At 37.6% G+C, this 20,123-nt stretch overlaps 1 protein-coding gene and 1 pseudogene across 4 annotated transcripts in view; both read left to right on the top strand.

Moving 5' to 3' along the window:
- The window catches only part of LOC111149337 (CD96 molecule), a 90,765-nt gene extending 71,352 nt beyond the window's left edge, over nt 1-19,413 (top strand). For all 4 annotated transcript variants that reach the window (XM_022506349.1, XM_022506359.1, XM_022506342.1 and 1 more), the window contains 6 exons: nt 2,618-2,686; nt 3,188-3,259; nt 12,630-12,692; nt 13,439-13,528; nt 16,783-16,906; nt 19,029-19,413. In XM_022506349.1, coding sequence (XP_022362057.1) covers nt 2,618-2,686; nt 3,188-3,259; nt 12,630-12,692; nt 13,439-13,528; nt 16,783-16,906; nt 19,029-19,137 — 527 coding nt within the window. In that variant the 3' untranslated portion in view covers nt 19,138-19,413. The remainder of the gene's footprint in view (nt 1-2,617; nt 2,687-3,187; nt 3,260-12,629; nt 12,693-13,438; nt 13,529-16,782; nt 16,907-19,028) is intronic.
- On the top strand, nt 9,164-10,261 carry LOC111149359 (annotated as a pseudogene).
- Nucleotides 19,414-20,123: the final 710 nt, after the last annotated feature.

Here is a 20,123-nt window from a genome sequence, read left to right as displayed (position 1 = left end):
GAGAGAGGAGGAAAATAAACCATAAGAGACTCGTAACTATAGATAACAAACTGAGGGTTGCTGGAGGGATGTGGATGGGGGGATGGGCCAAATGGGTGATGGGCATTAAGAAGGGCACTGGTGTTGAGCACTGGATGTTATATGTAAGTTATGAATCACTATAAATTCTACTCCTGAAACCAATATTATACTATATGTTAATGAACTAGAATTTAAATAAAACTTGAAAAATAAATAAAATAGGTTAGTGAAGGAATTGCTGCAGATAAGGACAAAGATAAAGCCATCTCAATAAGAGAAATAAAATTCAGATTCACTCTGTGATCCAGTGACGGTGTTCTGTTCCACACGGTCATTCAAGAACCCAGGCTTCTAGCAGGTCTGTCACCTTTAGGTTGTGATTTATAAGTCCCCCTGCTTCATAGTATCAGATAGCATATGAGGGAAGGTCATGGAGGATCTTACATGGAAGGTTTTATACATCAGGTCTTGAAATGACAACCATTACTCCCACTCATGTTCCATTGGCTTAGACTTCATACACGGCCACACCTAATCAACCACACCTACCCAACCACTAACCAGGCTAAGAGATGTAGTTCATCTGTACCAGAGAGAAGACTGGGTTTGGTGACAAGCTGATAGTCTGACATGCTGACCTATATTCTCACTAAATTGTGGGGCTAAGAGCAATATTTCTCTCTTTCCTTCATCCCCAATTCTCAAATACACTGAGCCTCAATAAGTATTTGTTGGATAAATGAAGCTGTGCATATTCAGTATTTAAAACATTTTATCTGCCATCCTGATGCTGGTTGCCCATTTTAGTTCCTCATACAGCACCATCTGAGGCAGCCTCTAATGCATCTCCCCATGTCTGACTGTATTCTGGGAGCTCAGGTAAAGTGTGTCTTTGATGCCCATTAGCAGCCTGCATTGCAAAATGATTATTGTTGATCATTTCTGTAAGTCACTTATAGATGATTGGCATAAACCATCATGCCAATTTATTTATATATCCTACATATATTTTTTTCAGAGATTTGATTATCCTTTTTTTTTTTTTTTAATTTAAGCATGTCATTTTCCAGAACTGAGATACCTGGGAAGGTGGGATCCCATTCATTACTAACTCAAGCATACAGGGAGTGAGCATACTATCATACTATAAGGATATTATTAAGAATATCAGATACAGTATACAGTATTCTTCTTCAAAAGACGAGAGAAGGGGTGTCTAGGTGGCTTAGTCAGTAAGTGTCTTCCTTCAGCTCAGGTTATGATCCCAGGGTCCTGGGATTGAGCCCTGCCTTGGGCTTCCTGCTCAGTGGGAAGCCTGCTTTTCCCTCTCCCTCTGCCCCTCTCTACTGCTTGTTCTTGTGCTCTCTCTCTCTCTCTCTCTCAAATAAATAAATAAATAAATAAAATATTTTTAAAATATTTTTTAAAAAAGACTGAGGAGAAATTTGTTGTTAATCACAATAAAAAGAAGGCTGTGTGTCTCTTGAAAATTGGCTGGTTTTATCCTATGATAGCCATTAATGGCTTAACATTTTTTAACATCGTTACCAGAAAGTTCCGACTAAATGTGGGACCCATATCTGTTAAGAGTACAGGACATGGGGCACCTGGATGGCTCAGGGGGTTAAGCCTCTGCCTTTGGCTCAGGTCATGATCTCAGGGTCCTGGGATTGAGCCCCACATTGGGCTCTCTGCTCCGCAGGGAGCCTGCTTCCCCCTCTCTCTCTGCCTGCCTCTCTGCCTACTTGTGCTCTCTCTCTCTCTCTCTCTGTCAAATAAATAAATAAATAAAAATCTTTAAAAAAAAAAAAGAGTACAGGACATCAAGAAATGGATTTTGTGTACTATCCCCACCCCCAGATTTTGACAGGGATCAACATACTTTTTCTATTTTCCTTGCCTTTAGTTTCCCTTTCTATCTACTCCTGTTATCTTCTTGAATTGAGTATTTATGGAAGTGACCTTAAATATATTTGTTTTCCAAGAGATATGACCATGTTTTCAATGGAGTGTATTGGGTATTTTTCTTTTTCAATCTGCCTTGCTTCAACCCTAGGGATATTTTCAAAGGAATATGAATTAGTCCTTCATTTTGGGAGGAAGAGGGAGAGAGGAGAAGAATGGAAAATGATGGACTAGAAAGATGGAGATGCTTTTGAAAGCTAAGAACTGCAGTAGATAAGTAACCATATTGCACATATGAAAATGTTATGTACAATTGTGAAAACTCACTGCAAGGTAAGTTCAATGAGAGTGAGGACCTTGTCTTCATTGTTGTGTGTAGACTGGAGTCCTGCACAGAGTAGACACTAACACAACATATTTTGAAAGTGTGAATGTGATATACTTGGAATTAGGAGAGCTGAGTTAATATCATATAAATGATATTGAATATTGGCTATGGTGCCACAAGCATATGCCTTTTGGAATCAGTTTCATAAAATGAAGCCATTAGACTATGTATTCACCAACGTTCTTTCCTTCTCTAATGTTCTATGCTCTACATGCCACCCTTGTTAGTTACAGCAGCATATTAAACATGGGAATGTAAACACCATGTTTGGTGTTTCATTTGGGAATTTTCTTTTCAAAATAGGATATCCAGCTATATCTTCCATAGCCGTTGGAGAAGTGGATACCTCAACTCCAAATACCACCCCTCAAAGTGAGTATAGTGACTGAAAAGAAACAAAACACAAGCTTTACTACAGCTCTGACAACACTGAGGTTTTGGCAAAAGGCTATATTTTTCATTTGATGTTGGTATTTTGGTTTTGTGTTGCTCTGTGGCAAATTGTAATCTAAATGGTGGCTATACATTGACATGACAATCAGTATAATCTTTAAAATATGGGTTGGTGAAATATTATACTATACTTTTCATTTCTCATGGAATTTTAAGATAACATGAAAGTAGTCTTGACAGTACTCCCAGTGATCTGAATTGGCGACAAGAACAGAAAAAGAAAGAAAAGCAGTGACAAGTTGGCATTAAACATAAACTACAGAGCTTTCGCTTAATATGCCAGCTGTGTTCCTGTGTAGGAAAGCATATTTTCAACTTCAGATTTCCCCAAAGTCACAAAGATTAAAAATTCAGCACATCAAAGTAAAGTTAAATTAGAGCTGTATAAAAAGGCTGGATTCCGAGAATTTTGTCTTTCAGCCAGCAATTCCAGTGTGACTACTCAAGGCTTCAACTACTCCTGGACCCCTAGCGGGCAAGATACCAAAAACTGTAAGTGTAACCATGAGTCCCTCGGGGTCTTCTGGGCCTCATTAATTCATCCAACATGTGTAATGAACAACTACGACGTGCTCTGCTCATAATCATATTAACAAATACTTACAAAATGTCTACTGTGTTTGAAGCATTGTTGTAGTTGCTGGGGATACATTTGTGAACAAAAACAGATCCAAAAACAGTTCCAAATTCTGGGGGAAGAGAGACAGGCAAATGGTGATGAGTGATAGGGAATAAAGCAAGCAGTGAAGGGAGGCATTGAAGATCTGGTGGGAGAGTGGGTTGCCATTTTCAATAGGGGGTTTTGCAAGGCCTTCCTGAGGAAGGTGACATCTGAGTAAAGATATAACTCATGGGGATGGAAGGGCTAACTGAGGAAAGAGTGAGCTAGCCAGAATACACACGTCACTGAAAGAAGTGAGAAGAGGGAGCCCCGTGTGAGGCACCGAGCTGGGGTGGCCATTTAATCCGGCCACCCTGCAGCTGCGTGTGCTGATACCGCATTAGCAGGTATCCACAGCATCTGAAGGGAAAGTCTACTGCCTCTTAGTGGTACAAGACGGAGATCTGCATGGTAGGGAAGTGGCAAGGGATGTGGCTGCCGCTAAGATCCCAGACGCTGCTAGTGCAGAACTCTGGGCTTAGCTGCTAGGCCCTTAGCCACGAAGAGTAAATCCATGTGTCTCTTTTAGGAAAGCATTTCAGTTGTACATTTAAAACCTCTGAAAGTCTTTTATACCTGCTGGCTCAGTCATCTTACTTCCGGGAATGTGTCCTTAGGAAGTAAATCAAATAGCAAAGAGGAACATGTATCATATTGCTCTTTGTAGCATTAGTTATTTATTTTATCTCTTTTATGAACCTCAAGTTCACAGATCTGGATTAATCATAATCCTTAATTCATGACACACTTTGACCATTTGTGTATGACCCTCTGAAATTTAATTTAACATATTTCTTTTAACAAATATGCTAATAATATAAAAGACACCTGTGAATTCAGTGCCCAAATATAAGAGATGAAAAGGGGAGTATCAGAAGAGAGAGCACACCCAGAGAGCCACAAATAAGCATAACCTAGAGATGCCAGAGGTGGCATGGCAGATTCCTGTGAAAAGAAGAGGCAGTCAGCAAATAGATCTGCAAAACTTGATTATTTACAAGAAAAAAAGTATTAAAATGTATGCCTGCCATGCACATTACGTAAAAATAGGCTTCATAGAGTATGAGATCTTTTTGTCAAAAGCAAAACATTAAAGTATGTAATAAAATAAAGGTGAATTTCTTTCTGGCTGTGAGGTGAGGAAGGGTTTAAAGAAGAGAAATAAAGCACTAACCATAAAAATGGTGGAAACAGTAGAATACCATGAAGTTAAGAAAATTCTATCAAAAGACACCTTAGCAGAAGTTAAAAAGAAAAGGCAAGCTATATAGTGTAGAAGATATTTGCAACAGATGTAATTGAAAAATGATCAAATATATAATTGACAGAGAATCAAAACTTTATATCAAGGGTATATAAAGAGTGGCTAAAATCAATTTTTAAAAATATAAAAACATTAGAAAATGAGCAGAGAAGAACATCACAAAAGATGTAATAACATCCAAGGAGATGCTTAGTCTTTCTGGCAATCAGGAAATGCAAATGAAGATGAGAATCAGATAACCGTTTCACATATAATCAATCAGCAAAAATTAACAAGTCTGGAATTGTCAAGTGTTAGATAGGATATAGATCAATATAATGTTTTATATGTTGCTGGTGAAAGTACAATTTAGTACCATCACTTTCCACCATTTTGACATGGTGTTGTTGTGTGTGTGGTTTTTTAAATTTTATTTTATCTATTTATTTGACAGAGAGAAATCACAAGTAGGCAGAGAGGCAGGCAGAGAGAGAGGGGGGAAGCAGGCTCCCTGCTGAGGAGAGAGCATCATGTGGGGCTCGATCCCAGGACCCTGAGATCTACCTGAGCCGAAGGCAGAGGCTTAACCCACTGAGCCACCCAGGCGCCCCTTGACATGGTGTTTTAATGCCAAACAATTTCATACCCTACAACCCAACAATTCCATTCTTAGATTTATACTCCACTGCTCTATATATACTAATAATATATGTAACCAGGAGATATGCACACAAATGTCAGGGGAAAACACTATTCATAATAGTAAAAACTCTAAATAATCTAAATCATCATAGCCAAGAGAATAGGTAAATAAATTATTGCATAGTCATATAATATTATAGAGCAAAGAGAAATGAATGAATGACAGCCATATACAACAGTATGAATGGATCTTAATAAGATTGTCTTGAGTCAGAAAAGTAAATGCCATGTGACAATATATGAAATTATATATATATATATATATATATATATATATATATATATATATATTTAAAGATTTTATTTATTTATTTAGAGAGAGCACAAGGTTTGGGGGGAGGACCAGAGGGAGAAGGAGAGAGAATCTCAAGCAGACTCCACTGAGAGAGGACCCCAACATGGGGCTCCTTTGAGAGCCAGATGCTTAACTGACTGAGCCACACAGGGACCCCTGGAATGATATTTTTAAACAAATATTAAAGCAAGTACAACCAAACACCATATGGCTTAGGCATAATATGTGATAGAAACTAGAAAACTATATAAATGATGGAATAATAGACACATTCAGAAGAGCATTTGCTTTGGAATGGGCATACAAGGGATGAGCCATGTGTTAGAAGTTAAAATGTCAGAAGACATAATGTTACTTACAGTAATCCAGTAGTCTGTGTGTAAGAGTGGGGGTGAGAGGGTGTTAAAGAAAAATATATCCAATAACAAGAGAATGTAAAATAGGATGAGATAGTAATTCAATGCAATATTATGAAGTCAATCCAAACAATAGCCATAATGTACTAAGCTAGCCAGTACGTCTTATTGTATAGACAAGGTTACTGGCTAGAAAATTTTCACCCATCAGATATAAATTGAAAATAAAAATATTATATAGATGGGGGATGAAAGTCCATACTTAATACACTAACATTTATCCTATATGGTGTTAACATAAAATTAAGTTTGTAATGAACTCTGCTGAAACTCTCCTTTACCTACACTGGTTTACCATTCTTTATTCTCAATGGTATAACACAAGTTAAGTTCCTTATCTTTTTTGTTGTTGCTTACCTGTATCCCCAGTGCCTGTGGTAATGTCTGGCATATAGTTGGTGCTCCACAAATATTGCTGAGTAGATAAATGAATCAATACTTGTTGGTTATGAAGGGAAATTATGTAGCAATGGTGATAAAAGATTATTGGAGGGGCACCTAGGTGGCTCAGTCAGTTAAGCACTGACTCACTCTTGATTTTGGCTCAGGTCATGATCTCAGGGCTGTGAGATCCAGCCCTGTGTTAGGCTCTGTGATCAGTGTGGAGTCTGCTTGTCCCTTTCCCTCTGCTTCTCCCACCTCTCTCTCTCTAAATAAATGCATAAATAAAATCTTTTAAAAATAAAAGATTATTGAACAATATTATAGGATAAAGTGGAACTGAAATTTAAATTTATGCTATGATTATATATAATCCCATATTTTCATTCTCAGCATAATACTTGGTGTCTAATGATTTCCTTTATTTTATTTATTTGATTTTTTTTTTGTTGACATTATACTGAAATCTAAGATACATAAGAAAAGGAACCCTAAACCTTTTCCTGTCTCATTCACTATAATATCATAATGCCTGTAGCAGTGGCAGGCATACAGTAGGTGCTCAGCAAATATTTCTTGAATAATTGAAAGAATATGTGTACATATGGACAGGGACAAGGAAGAAAACACACACAAACATACACAGTGAAAAGAAATGATCTGCTTAAATAAAATTTTTGAACCGTTTGTTTGCTTTATTTAAATTGTTATTACAATAATATGTGTGCCCAGAATAAAAAAAGAAATCCTGTTTATCCCACGCATCATGTCATTATGAAGCAAAGAGGCTACCCAAAATATTTTCTGCCCTAGAAACTGGAAAACTGAAAGGTCTTGCATGAAAGTGCTTTATAATTTACACAAGTATTTTCTTGGTCTTTTTAGTAGATTTCATAATGAAATGAACTATGCAATTCCTCACATCTTCTGTCCTCCCCACTTGAAAACTTCATTTATCCTCAGACATCTCTCTATCATTCCTACCACGAAATAGATTTAGAAATTGTGAAATCTAGGAAGAGACTCTAAAACCCAACAAACAAAATTTTCCTCACCATGAAAACTCACATTCTTACTTATGCAAATAAGAATATCTTGTTTACTAGTTGCCATTTTTTATCCATAAGCTTAAAGAAAAAATTCCCTGCAGTGAGTTGCTCTATTTATAATCATTCACAAAAACACATTTGGATTCAACAAGTTAATATTGATTGCTCACTCCCAAACTATTTTTGAAACATGTTTCTACTCGTTGGATTGGACTATAATGTGACATCCAATATTAGGTGATGCATTTGGCAAGATTCATGACAGGCATTGGTAATGGGATTTTTTTTTCCTTCCAGTATGTTCATTTCAAGAGATTTATGAAATGTTCACAGACAGAAAAAGAATGATAATGGATGGATTTCTGGTGAAATAAACCCACTAGCAGTGTTTCTAAAGCTCTTCCTATTTGTGAGCACATTCTAATGGGATATTTGCTTTTACATGCATTTTGTGTAGCTCACATATATTTGGATGTCACTAGAAGATTCTGGGTGCATTGCATTTCTATTAAATTTATAAGTATGCATTTTAATATATTCTTTTCTTGTCATTTTATCAAATTTAGAATATTAGCATCTAATCCTAGTTCAGCTTCCAAGTTTCCAACTGCCTGGAACAGAAATGTATATTTTACTTTAACCACCTATGAAATGGGGTTATCAACTCTGACCATCTAAATACCTCAAGTGTATAAGGCTAATAACATCCTGGATGTTCTCATCCTGACATTCAGGTGATCAAGCCATGGAGCAGAAAAGGGAAGCTTATTTACTTTTCTCTTTGTTTTTCCCTGCCATCCATCCGGTCCACTGGAGCCTAAAGCCACATTGAAATCAGTCAGTCTGGCTAAGTTAGAGGAGCAGAAAAATGAAATGATTCTCCATAGGCCCCTATGCCTCCAATTTGCCCCATTACCAAAATCAACAAGCTTATCATTACCTCACCACGTGTGCCCATGCACGTGTGCACTGTGCGCGTGCACGTGTGCGTGCATACACACACACACACACACACACACACCTGGGACCTCATAGTACCTCTTAAAAACCTCACATAGGGTCTCTATTTTATTCTTTGACCATACATTCCTATTCTTCAAAATTTATGTACCCTTCTTCATAAATTTTGCAATTGTATTTTTTACCCTGTCCTTGGTCCTGGTTGGATCTTCTCAGGCTCTTGGTAGCTCTGCCTAATAATTTCATAGCAACCCATTCTACTTTCCATAGGGAGAAGGGATGGAGAGGCTGGAGTTGAGGGGTTGAGAGTCAATTACAGGGACATAGCAATGCCAGAACCTACGGCAATGTTGGGCCCTGCTCCTCTTCCAGTAGTCCTGCTGCTCCCTGTTGGCTAAGATGCTGAATCTCTAAACTCACCACTCTTCCTCTCAAATTCTAAAATCTTATGTATCTCAGATCACTTCTCATTCTATGTTCCTCTTCTCTAAAACACTATTCTCCAATTCTGTTACCTAGTTCCTGATTAGGTGAACCACAAATTCAAGATTTCTTTCTCTGATTTTAAGTTCCATTTTCTGTTAAAATACCAAATTCTGGGGGCTTCCTGGGTCTCTCCACAGCTAGCACACAAGACCTGCATATCCAAAGATCATGAGTGTCATCTTTTTTTCATGGTCAGGAAGAGCATGAGGGTCCCATCTATAGATGAGGTGGTCATGGCAAAAACAAACAGGGTAGCTGATGCCGGCGTGTTCTTGGTGTAAGGGGTGGTGCTGGCCCAGTACATATTCACCCTGAAGAGGAGGATGGTGCAGAAAGCCAAGATCCCTGAGATTCCTGTATCCAAGTCCTGCTTGCCACCCATGCCATTATTCCAGGACAAAATCAGAGACAGAAGAACTCAGAATGTCTTAAGGAAGATTGGGTAACTGAGACAAGTCTCCGTAAATGTACATGTAGAAATGATGCCCAAATTCCAGAGAAGTTCAGCTTACTCTATAAGAATAACAAAAATTATCTGTGGTTTTATCAGAAAAGGAGCTTTCAAACTTCAGATAACCATGGATTTTGGTATGACACTAAGTAGATTTTCCTACAAAATGAAAAGATGCCCAACATATCATAATAGTTACTGACCACTGTAAACTGTTTACAAAAGATGGTCAAGTTTTTCCAACTAAGGAAAAACACTATGTTGTCAAAATTGATTCTGTTTTTACCATGGGATGAAAATATCCCTTTGTGGTGGAAAGATGTGCTAAAGCACATAGTTTTCTTGTTGAATAAGCTTCACCCAATGCTAAATTTAAATAAATTATAGAAAAATCCAATGTTATGCTCCAGGAAGGATATAAAAATTTATTTGAGAAACTCTAGCAACACAGCGTCCTGATGTTAATATTTTCAGCTGATAATGGTGATGTATTCAACGAGGTTATCCATCAAGCTGGTGTTTATCATCCAAATGTCAAAGTAGTGTTTATTCAAGGATTTTGATGAAAATGGAGTCTCAAAAGATTTAAAGAATTAACTCATGTATTTAACAAACAGAATGGTGGTATGAAGAACGCAGAATACTTCAATCAATTAAAAGACATAAAAACATAATTCTGCTGAGAGACTCTCAAGGAGACTTAAGAATGGCAGATCAAGTAGCCAATATGGAGCACATTCTGAAAATTGGATATCTTTGGATAAAGTGGATAGGCTTTTAGAAAAATATTATGTTAATGAAAGAAGAATCTTTAGAAGTAGTAAAGTCTTTCTTACTGAGGATTCTATAAGTAAGTATTCTTCAGGAAGACCTCTTTCCTGTGGGAGCAATTGATATAAGAATGGCCCATCTCTTTGTCTTGTTGAAAGACTCTTACGTATAATACATTCTTGCTCTTGAAGTTTTTTTTTCTTTATAATACCGAAATATTTTCAGACATGTTGAATCCATCAACCGGAATCTCCTTTTTCTTCAACTCTCTCAATACACTCCCCACTATATTTTTTTTAACAGAATAAAGACAAATCTTAAAACCAAAACTAGAAAAATAACTCCCTGCTTTTCCAAAGTGGATTCTGTAGCTTAATTTTATCACACAGTTTCTGAGGAGTAGAAGTCTAAAAAGGAAAATTTTAAAAATGGCCAACTAATTTACAAAATTTTAGGTACTGCCATTTTTGTAATTTGGGTGGATCGTGCTGATGGTATGCCATCTCCTGAAATTGTGCTATGCTTGGTTATTTTGCCTGGGAAAATTAATATTGAGAAGAAAAGATTGGCATTCTATATTGGGTGAAAAAACTGTTGGTACCCACATGTAACTGATCATTTCGTATCTGGGCGCCTGCCTGGCTCAGTTGGTAAAACATGTAACTCTTGGTCTTGGGTTTGGAAGATCGAGCCCTGTGTTGGGTGTAGAGACGATCTAAAAATAAAATTTTAAAAATAATTTTCTGTATTTACCTGCTGATGAGATAAATATGAAATGGAAAAAAATTGAATACCCAATTCCCGCAAAGGGATAGCATTTGTTCAACTACTTATATCTTAGCATAAATTAATTTATCACATCCCTTCTTGCAAACAGACTTTGAAAATATAAAAAAATAAAGGTAGAGGCACCATGTTGGACAAAGTATCTTATAAGGTTATCCAGAACAAATTGCCTTCTTTGTAATTTTATCTAAATCCAGGCCTGGTCCCAATTTCTTTTTAATTAGTTGTTGTTCTTTGTTATTCAAATCCCCACCATTAAGGCTTAGCCTTTAAAAATTGGCTTTTGAAAAAACATTAGTCCATCATCTCTTGACCTTGGTATTCTATCTAGAACAGCACCAACAAAAAGTGGTCAAGATCACATGTTCAGGGTCAGATAATTATACTGAAAATAAGAACATCTCCCTGACCTAGTCAAATCAAAATTGCTGTGTGTAAAACTCCCCTTACCTCTGGGGTGACCCTAAGTCAATTAGCTATGACAAACTGTACTGTGAGCACGCCCTGGAAAGCATTGAGTTATACCAATCCTGAAGGGCCTGATAACATACCTTTGTCTGTAGCTGCAACTGCCATTGACATTTAGGGGAAAAACCAAGGAAAGAAAAGACTAAGGGTTTTTTGGTTTTTTGGGTTTTTTTTTTTTTAATGTTTGTTTTGGTTTGGTTTGGTTTTGCTTATTTGTTCTGGTCTTGACTCACGAGAAAGCACTTAACTTGGAAAATCATACATGCTAATGTTTTAAACAGAGGAGCATAATGTTTTTCTACTGATTGCAACTGCGTGTAACTATATCTATTTTACTTTATACTACATTATAAGCCTGTTATCAAATACAGAAATGCAGAGCCTGCCAAGAAGTGGAACTGTCTTGCCAGAGAGGGGGAACTAGACAAAATGAGTTGATAGATCTACTCCAAAAGCTATAGGTACTGCCTGAGTTTGCTACCAGCCACTCAAGGGAAAGGTTTGCTTCTGAATCCATCAAGATGACTCAGCACAGCAGCTAGTGAGGCCTGTGACCAGAAGGGTCTGAAAATTCACTGTTGACACAGTTCACTTGACATAGCCAAACAAGAATATCAACTTATCCACAAGTACACACTATTTTGTTCCCTCATGCATATCCTACCAAGGTCTTCAAAGTCCCTTTGGCACCTTTGCTTGACTAAAGGCCACCATAACACACCTGGGCTTTCATTCTCTCCCATGTATTGGATGGACACAAGAATAGTTACGACGCATTCTCTGTAGCTGGGAAAACCTCTCCTAGTATTATGTTTCTGTTCCTTCTTCCTGCTTCTAAGTAGCTATAATCAAAACCTTCCCTATTTGAGACATCAGAATCACAAGTTTTCCCTCAACTCCCACTTTATTTTGTGACATTCTAATGTGTGCTGCAGAATAATTCAGTGATTTTTCTTTATATATTCATTAATCTTTTTTCATTTTATTATTTTATTATAAATTATTAGATGCAATTAAAGGTCAAGAAGAGGCTATAAAATAACTAGTCTTATACAGATTGACTCTTCTTTCTTTAATTTTTTATTAACATATAATGTGTTATTAGCCCCAGGGGTACAGGTCTGTGAATCTCCAGGTTTACACACTTCATAGCACATCAGGTTGATTCTTCTAATATCTTCTTCCTTTAACAGCTTCATGGATGCCCAGTGAAACATATAGTTCATCCCCCTCAGGGGCAAATTCAACAAATCATGGTGAGTGACGGGGGGTGATTAGATTTAGGGTCGGGAAGGTGTTGGCAGAGGTGGAAAAACAAGAACTGGTAAGAAACCAATCTCAGACAGGTATAAAAAGTGCAACTTGATGATGAAAATGACAATGAATAGAACCAAAACTTCTCCCTGCCACAGTCACTCAAAGAAGCTAGTCAGAGACCAAGTCTTAGATTTTTTTTCTCTATTTTATTTCAAAATGAAATCTACAAAATAGCATTTCTTGGTTAATTAAATCCATTAAAATTGCATTTTAAATTTTAATTTTCCATTAGAAATTGAGATGATTTGTCAACATGGAATTGTCTACTAGAATGTTGCAAAGAGAGTTTTATTGACTTTATCAAACACATTACAGTGGGAGAAATGATATTTCATTGGGAGAATACAGAAAGGTCCCATTTTTCTATGGGTCCAACATAAGACATTTTCCTATAATCATGTAAATTTCTCATGGAGATTCTTTAGCAAATATGTATGCTGTACAGCTTCTCTTTTCCTCTTTAAACCTATAGAGAGTTTCACTTTTTTGGTAGTTGTTAGTTTCTAAGGTCCAAGTCTTGATATAAATTGGTCCTTAGTAAACTTTATACATAGTACTTAGGAGCATTTAGGCCATTAAAATTGAGCTCTTCCTTCACTAGTGAGATCCAATCATCATCTTACACCACTTGATTGGGTTGAGATGGCTGTTAGGATCAGTTCACATATTCCCTGTATATCCCTAGGTGGTGTCTTCACCAGCACAATCAGGACATTTTCAGAAGTTCCCACAACTACCAATGGATCTACTAAAAATATTCACATCCATATCACTGGTGAGTCATTTACTCTTTTCTCAATTTTGTGTTTTACTCACTCAACAAATATTTGTTGGGTACCTACCATTTGCCAGACACTGTACCAGTTGTTGGGTATACTCTGTGAAAGAAGTAGATCTTTCTTGTCTTGTATACAGAGAGACCTTGAAAACACTGACCTTCGGAAGATTATAATCTATTGAAGATGATATACATTAAGTAAAAAATCATATAATTAAATAAATTTGTGACAGATATACTGTGACATAATATAAGGTATTGTCAGAACATAACAGAAATACGTAATTTTAACTGGCAACAGGAAAGGATAAATATATCCTCTAAGGATATATTTAAATTAAAATCTGAAAAATGAATAAAAATTGGCCAGGCAAAAAGTGAGAAACATTTTATCCTATGAAAATATATCTGAGACAAGAAAGATTTTGGGGGGGCTCCTGGGTGGCTCAGTGGGTTAAAGCCTCTGCTTTGGCTCAGGTCATGATCCCAGCATCCTGGGATCGAGCCCCACATTGGGGGGGTCTCTGCTCAGCGGGGAGCCTGCTTCCCCCCTCCCTCTCTCTGCCTGCCTCTCTGCCTGATCTCTTGTGATCTCTGTCTGTCAAATAAATAAATAAAATCTTTAAAAAAAAGAAAGATTGTTGGAACAAAGAGTATTTCTGTAATTAAACTAATAAAATCTTATCAATACTGAATATAATTTCTTGTTTTATATATAAGATATCAAGATCTTCCCAACCCAGATCTTGATTGTAAGTGCAGAGGCATTGTCAACTCACTTCAGAGGGTATTCTCTTGACTGGTGAACACTCCACTTGAATTCTCAGCTTATTCTGTATCAGAGGTCATCCAGTCCTCAGATCATTGGAGCATCCTGCATACAACATCCCAGTAGAACAAACTGAAGTCCTACCCATGCGTTTCAGATATTGGTGCCTTAAAAAACTGCCTAGTTCAGAGATGGGGCAAGATGGAGCTCTGCTTCTCCACTGAGACATTCCTGAAGTCAGTGGTCTCATTTTCTGTGTGTGGTAGGGAGAAAAATTTTAAGCATTGGTTTAAAACCTTTTGTTCTTTTATTTCTCTGAAACTTTAGGGGTAAAATGTTATGTCCCACCATGTTACCAATGTAGAGCCTAGTAAATTTTGACTTGACTAAAACAGAACTTTGTGTATTCTTGTTAATCATCTGTATGATTGTTTCTTTTATGATCACGATACTCTAGTCTTTCACAGTTCTACTGCTACTGTGAAGTAGTGTGAACTAGTCACCTGCACATACAACATAGCATATGGTTATGTATTGCAGGACTACATGGGCTTCCAGAGTAACCTAAGCATCTGCTTAGACTAGGCTGAGGTTGGGTGAACATCAGGAAGAACCCAGGTCTCTGGATGTGTGTCATAAACATGACAACATCATATTGCTGCAGTCCAAACTATGTTAAACATAGAGAAGATTTGGTAACTAATATTTTGAATCCATCTCTTTTGGCCTATGTGTTTTGAGACTTTGCTTTATAAAAAGCACTATAATAAATATGAGGCAGTTAGAGAAATTAAAAACCTATTCTCCACCCACAAACAGTTCACAGTCTAGTTGAAACAATAAAAGAAAATGAATCCAAATCATTCTAATACAAAATCGACTTTTTGCCCAAATGATCTACATAATCTGAAGAGCTAAAGATCTATCCATACTGTATAAGGAATTTCACTGGGGTGTTGTTAGAAATAACAAAAGCCTGGAAACAGTTTAACCCTTGAACATCAAGAGACTGAGTAAATAAACCATGATACATCTATATTTTGGGGAACTAGCCACTCATTTAATCAAAGAAGGTAAAGATTTACCTTTATGCACTTTCATGGAAATTATTCCAAGAGTGTTTTTTTGAAATTTTTTATTTATTTTTTTTCAAGAGCATTTTTTTAAAGAAAGACACAAGGGACAGGACAATATGTATTGCCCTCATTTCTAAGAAAAAGAGATATATATTCATTATACATGTATATGTTTATATATGTGTATAAAATTTCTAGTGGGATACATAGTTAACTATTAAAAGTTACTGCCTCTAATATGGATAACTGGCATCTGAAGTCATAAAGACACTTCCTTTTTCATTATAGCTTTATATTTCTGTACTATTTGAATTTTTAACATGATTGTAAAATGCTCTTCAAAAAGGAAAATATTAAGTAACTGTGTAATTATAAACATTCCCTTTTATTCTCTGTAGTAGAATCAATCTTACTTCCTAAGAGAGTTAATTTTCTTAATTCTTCCTTCATGTTAGAAAAAAGGTAAAACAATCCAGAATATGATATTTACACTACCTCTGGTCTAAATCAACAATACTGGAAAGTCTTTGATTCACACAGTCTGACTTGGTGTATAAATGCTAGCAATGCAATGAATGAATTGAGTGCGGATATAATCAGGGGTAAGAAAAACCAGTCTGCTTATCACCCACCAATATAATTCCCGCCAGACCTTTACTTTGGACTTCCTCCCTTTGCAGACCATAGAAAGAGCAAAATAACTGATTTTAGTTTTACCCCTTTTGTCACTTCTCTCCTTTCTATTGCCAAAATGCATAGAAGGAGAGAGAAAGGAAAAGAAGGGAGGTGGTAGAAAGGATTAGAAAATCTCTATTCTGGACACTGTTTCCTGCGTGACATCCAAATGAAAAGTCTTGGATGATGATCTTTTGAGCACTACAACTCGATGCGTACTAACCAGGCCTTCTCAGTTTGGGATTTTCGGGGCATCAGAATGTTATGACGTTATAATGCTTTTTTCCTCCTCCTAATACATTAATATTCCATAAACCATATAATGACTCCTTAAAGAATAAGCAAAGCCAAAGCTAGGCCATTATTTCACATATAAAGTTTCCTTTACTGGAGTAAATTTGGAATACAGATTTAGAGCTTATCCCTCTTATTTTTCATTTTTACAAATTCATTGCCCATCATGTGCCAGGAATTGTCCAAGGCCTTGGGAAAAAGAAAGAAAAAAAAAAGATTCATTCTGGAACATTATAACAAGAAAGACATTCACATAAATAGTAACTGCAGATGTGCAAAAACAGAAGTGAGAACAAGGCATAGATATGATCCCAGAGCATGATTGTGGTCAGTGAGGGCCATTGGAGAAAACAGGTAGGAGAGAGGGTTCAAGTCATGCTGCTTTGAAATTGCCAAAGTTTGGCATGAAAGTTCATCTCTCGTTATGTCCTTTGCAGGTATTGTGGTCAATAAACCTAAAGATGGAATGTCCTGGCCAGTGATTGTAGCAGCTTTGCTCTCTTTTTGCGTAGCGCTGTTTGGTCTCGGAGTGAGAAGGTGGTGCCAATACCAGAAGGAAATGTGAGTATAATCCTGAATTTGCAGGAACAGAGATAGTTTTTCAGCACAACATATTCGCTCAGCTCTGTTTTTGTTTTTGTTTTTTAAGATTTTATTTCTTTATTTGACAGAGAGAGAGAGAGCACAAGTAGGCAGAGTGGCAGGCAGAGGGAGAGGGAGAAGCAGGCTCCCCGCTGAGCAGGGAGACCGATGCGGGACTCAATCCCTCCCGCAATCGTAGGACCCTGGGATCATGACCTGAGCTGAAGGCAGACGCTTAATCAACTGAGTCACCCAGGTGTCCCTCACTCAGCACTTTAAATATCACTCGTATATGGCATTCTCATATAGAATTGAGGAAAAGAGTCTCAGAGAAGCTCAGAGAAGCTCCCCAGCTTGCCCAGCACCACCTAGCTGGGATGAGTTGTGCAACTTCTGCCTTGGTGTCCCCTTCTCCCTGCTCAGTCAGTGACACTCGTCAGATGGAGCAAGTCAGTGGGCATGAAATGAGAATGGAGCCTTGCCTCACCTCAAACACTAAAACTGATTTTTCTTTTAATCTTCATTACTTTTTCATTTTCATGCATCTCTGAGCTGCCTGGGCCCAGCTGGGCCCAGATGCTCAAGTGTGAAATTGAGTGAGAAACGTAATTTTAAGAAACCCCAGCTGCTTTCAGCAGAATGGGCTTTTACCATCCTTTTTCTTTTTCCCCAAGGACAAAAGAAAGTAAACAGTGCGTTACCCCTCTTTTGTCTTATTGAAATATCTTCCAAGAATCTTTTCCCTCCACTCTGCCATCTGAAATGACATGTCAGATTAAGCCTCACTTTTCTGACTTGGCTCTTTTGGATCCAGAGTAGACCATGATTGGAGGAGACCCCTACAACATACAGAGATGTTCTCCCACTCCTACTGCTACTGTCTAAAATGCCAATGACCACTGTGTGGTACCTTCTACTTAAACTGTCCTTGAAGACTCTATATCCATGTGCGGCAAGAGTTTCCTGGTGAAAAACAAAACACTAAACCAGTAGTCAGAAATTCTGGACTCTTGTCCAAGGACTACACTTTGGCTACCATATGACCTTGAGGACTTCCTAATTTCCCTGAAACAACAGAAGTGCAAATTTCTTAGAATTTTATCTACCTGTTGAAATATATTATCTGCATCAAAGCATCAGAAAAAACAGATAATAGGCATTAGATATTTTTATTAAAAGAAGAAAGCGGGAATCTGAAATTTCGAATTGATTCTTTTTATTCTGTAATCCAATATTTGTGTCATATAGAGATGAGAATCTCTCTCTCTCTCTCTCTCTCTCTCTGTCCTTCTCCATGTCCATGTCCATCTCTATCTCTATACCACAGCAAGAGGTTACAGATTTGAGTCAAGGACAAAAATCTGTCCACAGATGAATTTCTGTGTCTTGATTATCAAGAGAGCTGGAGAATTTGTACAGCTAAATCCCAAATTCAGATGTATGCCTAATGCATTTCAGACAAAGAGTTGTGCTAACATACAACAGTACTTTTGATATAAAGATGACTTTAAGAATGTTCACTGATTCAAATGTAAGGGATTCTGACATTAACCGCCCACTATCAACCAATACAAGGATTCCGTAGAGCCTTTCTTCCCATCTCAGCCCTATCCTCACAGTGCACAGTGACTGTGTGGGTGAAGGTGGGGGTAAGGTTGGCAAAGGGATTATTTGAAAACCTTCAGTCGTTAGTCCCAGAATTTAAAGATTTTGTCTCTGGAGGAGTATTTTAATCCACATAAGAGAAACACTTCTTCTATTAGGAGACAGTTTCCATGGAGAATATGGGTTCTGGTCAAAAGACCAGAATCGCTTGTCTGGTTCTCTTTACCAAGTTGCTGAAGACCTCTCAGTCTCCTCAGTAGAATGATGACAATAATATCCAATCCCTAGATGCAAATTAAATAATGTTATGATAAAAATGCTTCGCAAACTATATAATACCTATAAATATTAATGCTATTTTAACGTGGCTAATAAACAGAAGGAAAAATTCTGAGGGAACTGGTGGGGATGTCTCTTTCTCTGTGTCCTATTTTCCTATATCCTTGAATCACCACCTCACATTCCTAGCGTTGAAAGAGCAATGTTTTGTTCCTAGCATGGAAAGACCCCCGCCTTTCAAGCCACCTCCACCTCCCATCAAGTACACTTGCATTCAAGAGTCCACGGGAAATGATCTGCCTTGTCATGAGATGGAGACGCTCTAAGAGCCGCTTGAGACTTGCCACATAGAACTCTGCTAGAATCCTGCGAGAAACTGGATATTGTGCTTTATTAACATAATTGTCCTCTAGCCGAGCCTTTACTGCAGCTGCAGTGGATGTCAGAAGTGAGTGACCTGTTTTCCCAGCAACTCAGCCCCTTTCATCTGCATGCCTGAAACTGAGCAAGAATGAGGCGAAGTCATGCTCATACCCCATGCGATCTGTAGGAATGTTCTTGCTTATGTAAGAAGTGCAAATGAGGCTGCTGTTATTAAAAAAGTACTTGCAGTGTTTTTATTTTTCATTTTAGTTCACTGACTGAGGTGACGACAGTGGTTTCAAGCATATGTCCATGCCAGATCCTCTTCCATTTGGGCATCTGCCAACATTCTGAACTATTTGCCAAAAGTATGATCATCCCTGAGGTTTGTTGCATTCCCTAGGAAAATTACAAAAAGAAGAAAATGTGAAAGTTCTAGAAAGAGTTCCAAATAAGTGCAAGTAGTCCTCGTACGGAAAATATTTTGTTTATTTTCACTAGAGGAAATCGTAATACCTTGCACAAGATGCCAGTCCCCGTCCCCCTTCCTCCCACCATGTTCTGCCCAGCCTCCTGCCCCATAGATTGAGGAGGGATCAAAAGGAAACCTGGCCAGCAACCAAGTAGCCTCGTAGATATAGGGAACACTTCATTGGCCTCTAAAATGATATGAACTAAGAGTGGTCTGGTCTCATCCTCAGCTTTACCTGTGTGTGTGTGTGTGTGTGTGTGTGCACTTGCACACGTGTGCGTGCGTGTGTTTGTGCGTGCATAGGTACGTCAAACTATTACATGAGTAAACAGGCACCCTAACCCCAATCCAATTTCTGCAAATCCTATTATTCTCATTTTCTTCTGGGAACTCTCCTGTTCATCCAGTCTGCATGTTTTTATCTGTCTTGAGATAAATGCAGGCTCAAATCATACTAGCGTTGTTGAATTAATCCTG

The sequence above is a fragment of the Enhydra lutris genome, unplaced genomic scaffold, assembly GCF_002288905.1.
Source record: "Enhydra lutris kenyoni isolate GAN:26980312 unplaced genomic scaffold, ASM228890v2 scaffoldscaffold2, whole genome shotgun sequence".
In the NCBI taxonomy this organism is placed as follows: Eukaryota; Metazoa; Chordata; class Mammalia; order Carnivora; family Mustelidae; genus Enhydra; species Enhydra lutris.
Note: the sequence above shows the minus strand (reverse complement) of the source record. Positions and strands in the feature narration are given on the sequence as shown.